The sequence below is a fragment of the Sphaerodactylus townsendi genome, linkage group LG06 (assembly GCF_021028975.2).
Source record: "Sphaerodactylus townsendi isolate TG3544 linkage group LG06, MPM_Stown_v2.3, whole genome shotgun sequence".
Taxonomy (NCBI): Eukaryota; Metazoa; Chordata; class Lepidosauria; order Squamata; family Sphaerodactylidae; genus Sphaerodactylus; species Sphaerodactylus townsendi.
In genome coordinates this window covers 72,360,273-72,375,189 of record NC_059430.1, presented here as the reverse complement: position 1 = coordinate 72,375,189, position 14,917 = coordinate 72,360,273, and the positions used below count along the sequence as shown (strand labels likewise).

Sequence of the window (14,917 nt, the reverse complement as noted above, 5' to 3'; positions counted from 1 at the left end):
ACCCTTCTAGATCTGCAAAATAGAGAAACAGACCAGTTCTACATGTGGGGGTTTGGAGAGGGTGGGGTTTTTTTACTTCCATTATATTTTTACCCCGTCCAATTCCCAGCTGATATCAGCCTCAGGTAGATCAGATGTTCTGTTCTATTCCTCCTCCAATGCCAGTACCAGACTAAGACTCTACATACTCATGCAGGAGCAATACAGGGAGAATTATACTGATCTATGCAAACCCATACATCTGTTTTGATTGGCTCTGCAGTTATTTCTTACAGTACCCTCTTGGGAAGTACCACATACAGCTGTGGCTTGTTCAAAAGTTTTCAGCCTTCAGTAATATCAGTAATAATCCCAGTCCTCAATAAGATCCTCTTTAAAAAAACCCTGATGTGTGAACCTTCTGAACAGCTTGGAGGAGAGTTTTTTTTTTCTCCCAATCGCTGTACCATCCATCACTCTGGAAGAGGCTTCCAAAACCAGCCCAGAAAGACCCATCCCCTCTAAGTTGCTCAGAAGGTTCACATATCTGTTTTGTTTGAGAGGATCTTATTAAGAACTGGGATTATAACTGATATTACTGGAGGCTCAAAATTGCCAAAATCACTTCTGTGAATGTTCTATCCTTTTTGTTTTAAACTATTAGGTTATAGATAGACCAGGAAATAAATGGGGTCAGTTCTGGTGAATGCTTGGATGCAAAACTTGGTTCCAACACCACATTGTCATGGTAGTTTGCTGTACAAATGTTACTGGTCATATAATAAGCCACCCTGAACTATGTGGAAGGGTAGGATATGAATCTGTTAATAATAAATAAACAAACAGATGGCTAATGCTAGCTAGGGAATACACACAAAATGATCAGAAGAAGATCAGATAGGTACCCTCATTCAAACGGTTTAAAAGCCCCTCTTTGAGGGAGAAAACTAGATCTCAGATTAGGAAACATTTGTCTCTTTTAAAAAATCCATTTGAATTTTTCAGGGCACTAGTGTTCATAAGTCCAGAAGTCAGAAACACATAAGGGTACAGAAAATTTTTTGAGGTGGTTTCAAGTGTTAACTTGTCAGGACTAAAGTTCATGATTTCAGACATGTGTATACAAATGAACAGATTGAATGTCATAATTCTGAAAACATCTTTAAGAGAAAACTAGTACTGAAAATACAACTGTGTGCATCTGAAGCTGTTTTTTTAAAACAAAGGACTGAGATCAGTAGGAAATGAACAGCCTTAGAACACTTTTCCTGATTGGCTGATAGGCACTGCTGTACATCAGTTTACAAGAGGAATTGACCTGTCTAGAATGGGTGGGGCAGTACAAAGCCCTACTAAGGCAATTAATCTTTTCTGAAATTCTCAACTATAATGTTTGGTGCAGGGTTTTCTTTTGTTGCTGTTATTCTAGAGCAAGAATATTCTTCATTTTTTAAGATAAGTTATTACACTAGCTCTCAGCACCACAAACACTTTTTAAAGAACAGATAATGTAGTAATTTGGGTGTCATGGAAACAAAAGCTTGCACAGCTGTTCTCAGAAGGGCACCCAGTTAGAGAGAACGTTAGTGATTCAACTAAAGTGTCTGCTCCACAGACAATAAGGAAGCCCTTTATGTACAGGACTATTTATACAAAGGGCTATTTAACATTTAACTGTCTATTCTACACTGTGTGATGCACTGAAATAATTACACAAATTTCTTCTGGTTTTTATCCCAAATCTGTTCCTATGGATCTTTGCAAGTTGTATTTCCCCAAGAATTAGAAGGTCCTACTTCACCAAACTAAAAGAATTAAACCCTTTTTCTTTCCATTCCATCTATTAAATACATAAGAAAAAATCAAATGAAAGTGAGAGGAGGCTGCTGACAAAAAAAAATTCACGCAGAAAGGAAAAAGACCATAATATACAGCAGATGATGATGATGATGCATTTTTTCTCCCTTGACCTTGAACTGTGTTTGAAAGAGTGGGAAGCTGCCACAGTGAATCAAAGGAATCAAGAAACCCTCTGAGACGCCAAATTCTTGAAGGGGTTAGAGATGATGTCCTAGAATGTTACTGTTCTCAATTAACAGTGATGCCTGCAATCAGGACTCCAGGTTACCCTCTATGGAAAATAAATGGCTTTGCATGTAACACAGACTTATAAAAATTGTTAGTGTACAGGTTACATAATATAAGTGAGCATAAAACATTTGTTTGCATTTTGGTTATTAGCTGCACTGAGTACCATAGATCCCTAGTGCTCGGGATTACCACATTATTATCAATATTCTTATTAAGGGGTGGAGGCCTCCATCCCGTTCACAGTCCTCACTCCATTTTGGTAAGTTGCCAATGGTTCTTTAAACACATCTACCTTGTTTTCAAGAGACATGTTTTTGCACTGTCTATGCAGCAGACCCAGATCTAAGTGTGTATATTAAACAAAGTGTGTATATTAAACAAAACCAAATCCAATCAGCTAACCTCGCTTTGTAGACCTTAAACAAAATCTGAAAGAACCCTATTATTCCACAGAAATGAGGCAATCCTCCATTGTTCAATCAAACATCTCTGGACATTGTTCAATCAAACATCTCCATTACTTATTATCCTGTAGCACTTCAGACACCCTCATTATCATATCACTAATGTTTTAAATACTTCATCTGCAATCACCAGCTCCCATGTGCATGCATTCTTTCTCCCCTCCCCGCAACACATTCAAGTGAAACTGCCTTTTCTGTCTTCCAGCAGCCGGTATTCAGCATCGCTGGCTGTCCTTAGGGTCTGTGCTGCCGGTGCCCAAGAAGTGCCAAAGGCAAGAGAGATGTCCCATCCTTCCTCAATATCCTTGGTAGCTTTATAAACAAGCTAGAAACACATTTTTTTTGTTCAGAACCCTGCAGTACAGCACAGCACAGTAGATGCAGCAAGATGATTATGGAAAGATGCTGCCCAGAAAAAACCCTGTCCCTCCCCACCAACAGAAAAGCAAACGAGACACGCATTCTACTTACACGACGACTCAGTGCCAAACATGGCTGGCTCCAGATGCTTGAAAGGAAAAAAAGAGATAGATGGAGCGTGAAAGAGAAGAGATGAGGCTGTTACACAGCAGGGGTCATGAAGCCGGACAATGCAGTGCCCCCCCCCCACACACACACACTGCTATCCAGTCACCAGATTTTTTTCTCCCAAGCTTCACTCTAGTAGTCTGCCTTTTCCTTTGGGAAGAAAAAAGTGGGTCTTCTTTGCAGAAGCACCAGGGGAGGGGGGAAAATCTGGAGTGGGTTATTTTAAAATCCAGTAGACAAGGGAAGGCCAGTGTCTCTTCTGTTGATGCAGTGAGGCAGAAATAGGTAGCAGACACCAGATACTGCAGTCTACAAGCCCCTGCTCTTGGTAAGACAATAGCATAGCTTATGCATACACGGGATGACGTCAGAACACTGCAAAGACTGACTGCTGTTAACCACGGGCTGAGAGGGAGCCTGAATAGAGCTCTGCAATTCAAATGGGAATTCTTTTGTCACAAAATTCAGAAGACAAAGAACCACACACATTTCCTCTGCCCTACTGATTGGAAGAAACCTTCTATGTGCTTTAGAGCCAGAGACAATATATTGCTCCTCGATGAATTTTCAAATACGTTTGCTCAGCTGCAGTGAGTATCCTCTTGAAAGAGCATTACAATACAATATTTTTTTTAAAAATACAAAAAAGTCCAAAATTGTTCTTAGATTTTCAATATCTTTGTTGGAGCAGATGGTGTGCTTTTTATAACAAGGACAGGAGGGAAGACCATCTGGGGCTCTTATATACTCAGGAGCATATTTCATACAAAATCTCTGTTTAATAATACCTAGGTAGACAGGTAGCAGGGGGTTGTGGCCTTTGGGCTGGATTTGGCTCCAAAGCCATTTTATCTTGCTTCTGATGTCCCAACCAAAAATCTCTACCAATTTCATATAGTCAGAAACAGAAATATTCAGAACTTCAATATTGCCACTGGTCAAAGGACTGATGCACATAATATTGAAATGGTCCCCAGCAACATCTTTCAGAAAATAAAGTTGATCCCATTTTCTATACCCAAATCAGGTGGCCAATAGCTTGTTACAGCCTAGGAGTCATTGAAGTATTTTCATAGAAGCAACACATAAACAACACATGTATTCCTCCATGGCTGTTTTGCTTTTTCAAAGTCCACCCCTCCATCTTATGCAAAAATAGAGATACTGCATTTTTCTCACCCCCTCTTTTATTCACCCACCATTCACCCAGCCTATACTACATCCACTTTCCTAGTTTATGACCAGAAATGGATCTCAGGAGGCAAAATTCCTCCTGTGTTCCCCATAATTACAAATGGATGCAGATTTTAATCCCCAAAACAAAAGATTTGTCATGTAATAACCTTGCCTTGTGTTACTTTGATGGGTTTTAACAAAATACATTATAATAGCTTTTGTTTTTGGCTTTTGCTATGACTGATGTGGCTGTCTACATTTTTTGCAATTATATTTCTGTTGCGGTTGAAGCAGCCCGGTTAGCCAAGTTTAGCCCAAGCTCATCAGGGCTTAAAGAGCTAAGCAGGGGTTGGATATGATCAGTAGCTGGATGAGAGACTGCCAAGGAATACTGGGGTTGATATGTGAAATAAGACAATGGCAAACCACCTCTGCTCACCTCATGCCTCAAGCATCACCAATATTTTGTTGTGAATCAACAGTAAGTTCTTCACTTCACTGAAACTAATAAAGTGTATCCATATATCAGTGTTACTGAATCACTTTATTAGTCAGATACAACAGTATAACTACTCAAATAGCGTCCAAATCCAGTTCAATATGGCCAGTGCTTGACTACTCAGACACTGATATATTGAACTGGACCTGGAGGTATTAGCACATTGGTTGGTTATATGCTAGATCATGGAATACTTTCACTGTGTCTTGATATTGTGAGAAGGAGATGATGTAAAAGCACTGCCTGTCTGACTAACAGTACTGAGATCCTAGAACAGGACTGGGTAACCTCAGTCATGTGTTCCAAATAGCAGAACTCCAGACCATTTTACCTGATCTTCTGACCTAGGTTCTTTACCCAAGCAACCAAGATGAACCTCTATGATGCCACCAACATCAATGGGACCAGCAGCATCGGACAAGGCAAAGGGTGCCCCTGAGATGCTCCTGAGAATCAACTTGTTCCCAGTGTGTCTCACTAAGCACAACTGTTTACCAGAAGATCAACATCTTCACAGTTAAACCTAAGGTTTGAGGCACTCAGGCCAGAAAGTTTTCTTTCCCCTCCTCTATAATATCACAATCTATTTTGAGGAATCATGCTCCATTTTCAACTTTATCAAGATGTATACATTCTGAAGTTTCTATATACATATCATAAGTAAAAGATATTAGAGATAGGGTTACGAATATTAAAGTTTTCCCAGAGTTACAATGGATCTCTAGGTTGCAGAGATCAGTTGCTCTGCAGAAAACTGCAACTCTGAGAGCAGTTTACAGCATCACATCTCCATTGAGTTCACCTCCTCAAGTTCCATACTCCCAGGCATCGTCTCCAAAGCTCCAAGATGGAGTTGACAACCCTAATTTGACTCCACATCAATAAAAGTATTTAGAGAGCAAAGATTTGGGATTTTAGTTCTTGTTGAACAAACAAGAATGACCCATGCATATTTGCATTTCAATTACCATAAACCAAACATTGAACAAGTATATGTTTGCATAGTATTTTGTTCACTCATGTAAACAAATGTATACCCTGCCTTTTTCACCAAGGAGGACCCAAAGAAGCTAACATTATTCTCCTCACTGTTATTTTATCCCCACGACAACCTTGAAGTAGGTTAGGCTGAGAGTGCATGAATAGTCCAAGATCATGATGTAAGTTTTCATGGCCGAGTGGGCATCTAAACCTGGGTTTCTCAAATACTAGTCAAACATTATACAACACTGGTTCCTGGTTCAGTCACACGTATGGAATCTTAAACTGAAGGTTTCTTTATTATGTAAAAGTTCCGTAAGCTGAGGCAGCTTCCATTTTGGGCTGGTCTTACTTTAGTGAACTGAGATTTCTATTTGGTTAGAGGGAAAAGAGCTTCTTTTAAAAAAAAAATCAAATAAACCATTCCATAATCAACTGTACAGTCTTTCTATTTATTTATTTATTATTTAGATTTCTATACCGCCCTATCCCCACAAGTACAAACATTTAAAATCTGTAAACACACACACACACACTTCAATATAGTTGATTAACATTGCTGTAAGTTTCTGATTTTATTTTGATGGGTTTTACATTTACAGCTGGATATATTTTTTTTAAGTACTCAAATTAAAATTTCCTTTTTCCCCTTCCTCAGAACTCAGAGCAATAGATTTCCTAGTGAATTTTTAGACACCAAGAAAGAGCCCTGTGACAGACACTCCCTTCCCCCCCCCCCCCAATCCTTCTTAATTTCTTTAGGCAGGGAAACCACGCTCTGACCTGGTTGGTAAGATTTTACCTGCCTTTTTCCTGTCAGGGACTGAGCGGCCTCTAATATGGTGCTGTTTGGTGTAATAAAAGCACTTTCCCTCAATCCTGTGACTGACCCTAAAGGTGAAAGTTGCCCATTGACTTAAATCTCTTCTAGGCAAACCCCTCTACAAGGTACACAAAATAAGAATACTGGGGCAGATTTTAATCTTAAACAGAATAAAAGGTTTATTAACAAATACAAAATGGGAAATGGGGGATGAATAACTTGGAGAGATGGAATGGATGAGGCAAATAAGGCAAGGGCAATATATATAAACTAGAGCTTGGCACAGAGACTCAGTATTTTTAGTTCTTTAAGCACAGACTTGATAATACTTATTCAGTTTCAGTTCTCAGTTACAATTCAGTTCTGAGAACAGTTACAGTTCTCAGTTAGATGTTACTTAGTTGTTTCTTAAATGGTACAGTTCCTTAAACTTAACATGTTCTTGCATTAATGACACTTCACTACAGGGTTCCCAGCAGGCTTGGTGCCACTCCATGCCCTCACTGAGGCCCTCCACAGGTTGAAAACTGATTGAGCACTAAAACATAAACCACTCTACTAAGATAACACAAAGCAAAACCCAAAACCCCAGACTAACCGGTACACTGGAATTCCTCCCTCCCTTGAAGACACTCCTCAGGTTTATATCTATATGGCTATTCAGCTTGGCACCTTTATAAACCTTTCCACCAGTTCTCTCAGGCCCCTTCCACACACGCAAAATAATGCGTTTTCAAACCACTTTCACAACTGTTTGCAAGTGGATTTTGCTATTCCGCACAGCTTTAAAGAGCACTGAAAGCAGTTTGAAAGTGCATTATTCTGCATGTGCGGAATGAGCCTCAATCTGTGTTATTACTTTCACCACAGCTTGCAGGCTGATATCAGCAAATTCAGTCACACCTTGACTGAACTACTCCCATTAAAGATATTACACTCTAAAACTCAGGCTGAACTACTCCCCAGTGAAGATATCTGCACTCCTAAAACAGGCCCAGTATGGCGTTGTGGAAGCCTGGGAAAAGCGTCAGGAAGCCGAGGCGGACGCGTACCGTGTCCCTCCCTTGGCGGAGAAGTGCGCAGATTCAGCCGTGTAGCTTGGCAACTGCTTAATGTGAAGGCGCCGATATACAAGCAACTCTTTGAGGCAGCTCTTGCTTTCCACACCGTCATGGCAGGCGCGCCCAATTACGATCAGAACCGCCGCCACGCCGAGTGGGTTCTCTCAACAATGGCGACTGCCAAAGAGAACCAAGCTTGAGTGTCACTGCCCCACACACACACACGTTTGTCAGTGAGGGTTTCCCTGCATGAGTCAGGCACCTTTCCCAGATCCATGTACCTGTACAGATGGTGGCCTGCCCATACAGCACTCTGGTCTCCTTGGAGTAGCATGAAGACTGGGAACTGCAGCAGTAAACTGGGAGGGAGGCAATGACAGATGAAATGGGACGGAGGCAGGACATCAGGGCAGTCACATCAGCCAATGCACCACTTGGCATTCAGTGCTCAGCAGGCCAGCGTGAAACGTGAGCGCTTACCGCTTCCGCATGCGCCTTCCATACGAACAGATGCATTTCTGCGGGAAGCTCCTGGCGCGCATACAGCTCTCACGCCTGTCTGTCACGAATGTTTTATGGTGCCAGATGCGCGTTCACTAAAATTACAGCGATCATTGGTAGCTCCGCTTTCATCCGTCAGGTGCTGAAGAGCGGCATCGAGTAGAACGTATGATAGCTCTTACCAGCTGGGAATTCCCTAAAGAGTCCAAAGCCAATAGTTGTTCTATCAGGAGTTAACACTCTCCCAGTGTTCATCTTCTAATGGCCAATAAGCCAATCAAAGTGCAGGATACCACAGCCAATCAGGTGGTTTCTCCTGCTCCTAGGACTTTATTACTCATTCTGAATGTAAGCAACAATGTGTTTTACACAGACCTGCAGTTTTAAATCACACTTTTTTCCTGCAGCCACTATTACAAGCCACTATCAATAGCTATGAAAAGCACTGAAGCTGTAACTTGATGAGTTGAACTTAGCAGGCACGTGTTCAAATGAGGATCTGAATACTAAATCTACCCATCTTTTCATTGGCTACTATTTTATTTAATGTATATTCTTCTGCTAAGTTTATGTGCTTTCTAGATAAGGACCTACAAATATGTCCTTTTTCATAGATACTTGTTTTTGAATACTGTGAGATTTCTCATTTTAACTTCTTTTTTACACCAATAGTCCGCAGCACTGTGAAAAATAAAATGCACAGAATTGTTGAGTTACTAGGTTTCCCTTAGCCCAATTGGAAAACTGCTCAACATGTGAACCTTATAGAAAGCACTGTCGCGAATGTTTTTTTTAAGCAGATGCGCGTTGTTCTTATTCACGGCGTCATCCGGCGTCGCTCCGCTTTTGTCCGTCGCGGAAGCTTGAGCCCTCGAGTAAAAGGCATGATAGCTCTTAGCACCAGAATTCTAAAGTCCAAAAGCCAATTGTTCTATCAGGGAGTTAACCTCCTCCCCGTCTTCATCTTCTAGCCAATAAGCCAATCAAAGTGCAGGATACCACAGCCAATCAGGTGGTTTCTCCTGCTCCTAGGACTTTATTACTCATTCTGAATGTAAGCAACAATGTGTTTTACACAGACCTGCAGTTTTAAATCACACTTTTTTCCTGCAGCCACTATTACAAGCCACTATCAATAGCTATGAAAAGCACTGAAGCTGTAACTTGATGAGTTGAACTTAGCAGGCACGTGTTCAAATGAGGATCTGAATACTAAATCTACCCATCTTTTCATTGGCTACTATTTTATTTAATGTATATTCTTCTGCTAAGTTTATGTGCTTTCTAGATAAGGACCTACAAATATGTCCTTTTTCATAGATACTTGTTTTTGAATACTGTGAGATTTCTCATTTAACTTCTTTTTACACAATAATCACAACACTGTGAAAAAATACACAGAATTGTTGAGTTACTAGGTTTCCTTAGCCCAATTGGAAAACTGCTCAACTTTTATGTGTTCTTATAGAAAGCACTTAAGGAAGTGTGGGTTCTGAGATTTGTTTCTGAGATTTTTCTCCTAGTTCATTACATTGACATATGTGTGTTGTGGGTGCCTAGTGCACGCACCTTGCCAAATTTCCCCCTAGGAATTGCTGTTACCAACACCAGCCATAATGGAGAGTTCCTTCAAAATTCAGTCAGCCCCACAGCACTCAAAAAGGAGGGGAGTCCTTAGATCTGGGAAAATAGAAGGCCCACAAGGAATTGCATGGAAAGGGAAATCCCATGTTCTTCTCCCACTTCTCCCTCATCATCATCACCCTCCAAGGTCCTGCATGTCCAGACAGGTACCTCAGTATATGTCTGGATGCAATGACAAACTAGCAGGGCAGCCGAAAGCCAGCCTTTTTATGTCTTACAAAGATTTTTAGATTTTATTTTTTGTCCACAAATTGGTTTGACAGTTTAGGTTTCCCCCAGGTTTTCAGAAGACTAAGTATGAAAATTAACTGGCTCTTTAGATTCCACTGTTTACATTAATATTCACTTTTCACTAATAAATATTATATGTGGGATAGCAAACACATGTAATGTTTGCAAGAAAATGACACTTATTTAGAGAAAAGCTATTCACCAAACAGCTTTGCCATTCTCAGCATATAAAAACTTATTTTATATTCCAAACTGGAGAAGAACCAGGGGAGGGGATGGCGCACTGCTGATACTTAATGTGGCCATGCATTACAAGCTGAACAAATTGGAATGAATAAGTACTTTTAGGTATACTTTAATTTAAATACTGTTTTAAAGCTGGAGTGTTTAATGGTTTCATATTTGCCACTTTGGGGACCCAATCTGGGTGGAAAGGCAGCATAGAAATGTTTCAAATATTAAATAATATATAAACAATGCCCAGTGTTCTCGTTCCAAATGGATTTCTGAACCACTTTCCCATAGCCATACACACACTCTGTTGCATAAAAAGATCTTCAGAATGATCTTGTTTTGTTGTATTATGTTTTATGTCCAAATTAAAATATATTGATCGTAATTATACCCTCAAATTAATCCTCCCTGTTAAAACACTGTAGACATCTAGCGTGCATACAGAGCAAGCTTAGTGTTGTTTGCTTGTAAAACAGTAACATTCATATCCCTCATTTTCCAGCAATAAAAGTCAACAGGTTTGTTACAGTCACTACCGAGGGTGAAATATAAATAAATTTAAAATAAGCAGCAGAAAGTACAGAGCTGGCTGCTAGCTGATTTGTTAGAATCTGTTCAAAATGAAACCCAGGTATGTTCTAAACAAATATATCCAGCAAATTAATGCATATTCAGCAAATTAACACACATTTTGTAAATATTGTCCTTACCTGTACAGTCCATCTAAGTACTTAATTGAGGAAGATTCAGAAGTGTCTTTTTTTTGTTGGCATCAACAAACTTTAACAGAAATAATACTTTTGTTTGTATATTTAAAAACAGGTTTTTCCACAGACTACAAGAAAACATGCCGTACTGATCCTTATCACTGAACTCAGCCACCAGTCCTGAAGGTACATAAACAAGAAGGTAAATATCCATTTTTGATACAGCAATGCCATTAAGGCTCAGTCAGTTTCATGTAACTGACTATAAACTTAGTATGTGAGAGAAAAATGCCACACTCAGAATTTATTTATCTATTTAAAATATTGCTATCCACCTTTTCTCCTCAGATTCAAAGTGGGCTATATTCCAAATACAAAACACAGGTTAAAAGCACATCCAAATCTGATAAAACGTTTACCTTCCACCAAATGCCATCTGGGAAAAAAAAAACCCATCTTACTTGCCTTCCTGAAAAGTCTAAATAAGCAACCAGATATAATTGAAAACCATATATAATTGAAAGAAATAAGCCAGATGTAATTGAAAGAAGGAGCTCTAAGCAGCAGCAGCAGCACCTTGGATTTAACAATATGCCCCAGTTCTTAACTTGATCTACTAAAGAGAGCTTCACCCCATAAAAGGTTGGTTAATCAATACCAGCCAAATATTCTGTCCTCTTGACCAGCATCACCCCCACCTTCTCTAGAAAAACACTTTTAGGTTTATTTATTTTTACATTTATACCTTGCTGTATCTGAATGACTCAAGGCAGCTTACCATGAAAACAATAAAAAAGTGTAAATATAGACATTTTAAAAACAGAAATACATAACTTTCAAAACAAATACAAAGACAGCATTAAAACCATCCAGTTTGGGAACACATAAAAACAAAACCAGAGTGCACATGCCCTGTTGAATGAGAACCACAGATGATTTTTTTTAAAAAAGGAAGGAACAGCTCTGTGTTACAGGCCCTGCAGAATTGCGGCAAGCTCTGCAGGACCTGGATGTCACCAGGAAGAGCGTTCCACCAGGCTGGGGCCAGGGATATAAAAGCCATGGCCTGCGTCGAAGCCAGTCGAACAGTCATGGGGCCCAGGTCCACCCTCAAATTCCGCTCCACGAACCGGAGGGGTCTCCAAGGGCAATAAGGGAGAGATGGTCATGAAGGAATGCAGGTCCAAGACCACTAACGGCCTTAAAGGTCAGTACTAAAACTTTGAAGACAACCCGGTACTCAACAGGCTGCCAGAGTTCAGCCTGCTTGTGCTCAGCCAACCAGCTACAGCCTCTGAAAAATGCTGGAGAGCCTCAGGTGGGAGGCCAGCTGGCTCTCCATTGTGAAAATAAGCTGGGTGTCATCTGCATATTGATGACAACTCTGCCCAAAACTCCGCAACAACTGGGCCGGGGCCACATGTAGATATTAAACAGCATCGGGGAAAGGACAGCCCGCTGAAGCACCCCAAATCTAATGGGGTGCCACTCAGAGACCTTCACCCCAATGCCACATGCTGCTTCCCTGAAGGTACAAGGTCATCACAGAGAGAAATCTGTTACACACTGTGTCAGTGAGAAGGGAATGTTTAGTGGGGTATATATTATCCTTGTCCCAGGGTGGGGAACCAATCATTAAGTGTTTGGGTGGAACTTGCTATGCAAAGGTGTGGTTAATTGCATTGTATTGTGTGTGGGGTTTTCAGTCCATTAACATTTGTATTCGCATTTGCATTCCCTGCAGCAGCAACAGTATTAGTGAATGCAAATCCTGTGTCTGGGTGTAGCCCATTGTCCATGAACCTAGCATGCCCTTGACCTTAACCTTTGATTCTGGGTTTTTAAAGTACTGGTAGCCAAGTTTTGTTAATTCTCAGAGTTTCTTCTTTCTTGTTGAAGTTGTCTTGGTGTTTGTGGATTTCAATGGCCTTCCTGTGTAGTCTGACATAGTAACCGTCTGAGTGGTCCAGAATTTCAGTGTTTTCAAATAAAATGTTATGTCCAGTTTTGTTTAGAGCATGTTCTGCTACTGCAGATTTTTCAGGATGGTTAAGCCGACAGTGTCTTTCATGCTCTTTAATACGAGTCTGAATGCTGTGTTTTGTAGTTCCAATGTAGACCTTTCCACAGCTTCAGGGTATGCGATAGACTCCTGCAGAAGTGAGTGGGACTCTCTTGTCCTTTGCTGAACATAGCATCTGCTGTATTTTTCTGGTAGGTTTGAAGATTGTTTGTAGGTTATGTTTTTGCATCAGTTTCCCTATTTGATCTGTGATTCCCTTGATGTATGGTAGAAATATTTTTCCTGTGGGGGGCTATGATCAATTCTCTCTTTCCATCATGGAATTTTATTCTTATAAGCATAGATTTCAGTAGACTGTTTGTGTGGTGTTGCCTTGTATATAAAACAGGCCAAAGAGTCAAAGAAACTAGAAAGCATCACAGCAGTGGCATATTTACTTAGGGGACATGGGGTACCCTATGTCCCCGGGCGCCCCCCCCAGTGGAGGATGCAAAAATTTCAGGTTCGTTTGTGTGTTTTTTGTATTTTTTAGTTTTTCCAGTTTTTAGCCAGGAGGGAGCGCAGTTTTTAGGCTAGCAGCACTAACATTTCAGGGATTTTTCAGGAGGCCCTCCTGATGATACCACCCAAGTTGGACCCTTTGAACCAAACTTCACCAAACATGGGTGGTATCATCAGGAGAGTCTTCTAAAGATACTCTGAAATTTTGGTGCTGCTAACTTAACAATTGCACCCCTGACAGCAGGCACCTCCCAAATTGCCCCAGATTCTCCTTTTAAATCCACCCACTTTGGCATGGACTTAAAGGGAGAATGTGAGGTCCCCAGTTGAAACATTGAAAGTGATGCTGTTTCAGGGTGGGGGAGATTCCAACACAAAACAGCATTACTTTCATTTTTGTTTTAACTGGTGACCCCAAGTTCTCCCTTTAAGGTGGATTTAAAAGGAGAATCTGGGCTCCCTAGTTTAAACATAATTGAAAGTGATGCTGTTTGAGGGTGGATTCCACTGGAGGTGTTTTCTGACAGATGATGCTGACATTTGTTTGGTAAATGTTTTGCTGGGGGTGGTTTGTGAGAGATTTACATGCTTAATACCCACTTGCACTGGCTTGGAACTGTTTCTCAGGCTAACAACCTACCTCATAGGATTGGTGTGAGGACAAAATTAGGAAAGAGAATTTGTGGGGAGAGAGACGTGTATGTTTTTCTGGGGGTGGGGGTGTTTTGTGAGCTGGTGCAAAAATCATTGTTTGGTCGTGGTGGGGGAGGGTGGCTGCCCATATGGGGGGGGCGCCAAACTCAGGTTTTGTTCCTGGGCTCCAGTTTGCCTAGATACGCATCTGCATCACAGGAATAAACTGCCACGGAATTTCTATGGGCGCTGATACCAGACCCTAAAGATTACTTTAAAATTGAAGGTTATTATTGCCCACATGATCAAAATCATGAGGTGGATCCCAAAACGGAGAGGGAACTAAGGGTGCTGAATAGAATGCAAAATGTAGTAATACTAAGTGACTTCAACTAACCTCACATTGACTTGGTGAAAATATACTGAAGACAAGCTAGTTGAAGCAGGATGATCCTTACATAATTAATAGTCACATCCTTTTTAGGTGGGATTTTCAGGTATTTGAGGTATTCTAAGTGAGATGCTAATAGGGAAGACGATGATGTTATCTGTTGATTAGGACTTGATTAGGTTATCAGCAAGGTCTGCATTGTAACAAAATCTTTTGAGGGTAGTGGAATGTGACATTATCCCATAAGCACCAGTGTTTCAGAACAGCTTGGCTATAGTTATATCCTGTATAATCACAAGACAAGCTCTTGATGAAAGTGTGTGACAGTTTTTCATGTATACGCAGCTGTCTTTTAATGAAATATCACTTTATTCCACTTTATTCCAATTATTTGCTTTATTCCAAGATGGAGTGTCCCTGTACCTTTGAATGTAAAATCCCTAAAAGTGT

General features: G+C 40.5%; 1 protein-coding gene across 5 annotated transcripts in view; it reads right to left on the bottom strand.

Moving 5' to 3' along the window:
• The window catches only part of ST7 (suppression of tumorigenicity 7), a 109,254-nt gene that overhangs the window by 81,204 nt on the left and 13,133 nt on the right, over positions 1-14,917 (bottom strand). Inside the window, exons 1-2 of one of the 5 annotated variants that reach the window (XM_048500650.1) lie at positions 3,169-3,404; positions 3,006-3,042 (exon numbers count right to left, since the gene is read on the bottom strand). The exons of 3 other annotated variants lie outside the window; for them this stretch is intronic. In XM_048500650.1, coding sequence (XP_048356607.1) covers positions 3,006-3,027 — 22 coding nt within the window. In that variant the 5' untranslated portion in view covers positions 3,028-3,042; positions 3,169-3,404. Of the gene's footprint in view, positions 1-3,005; positions 3,405-14,917 lie in introns of those variants that run through there. One more of the 5 variants, XM_048500649.1, reaches the window with a different exon arrangement.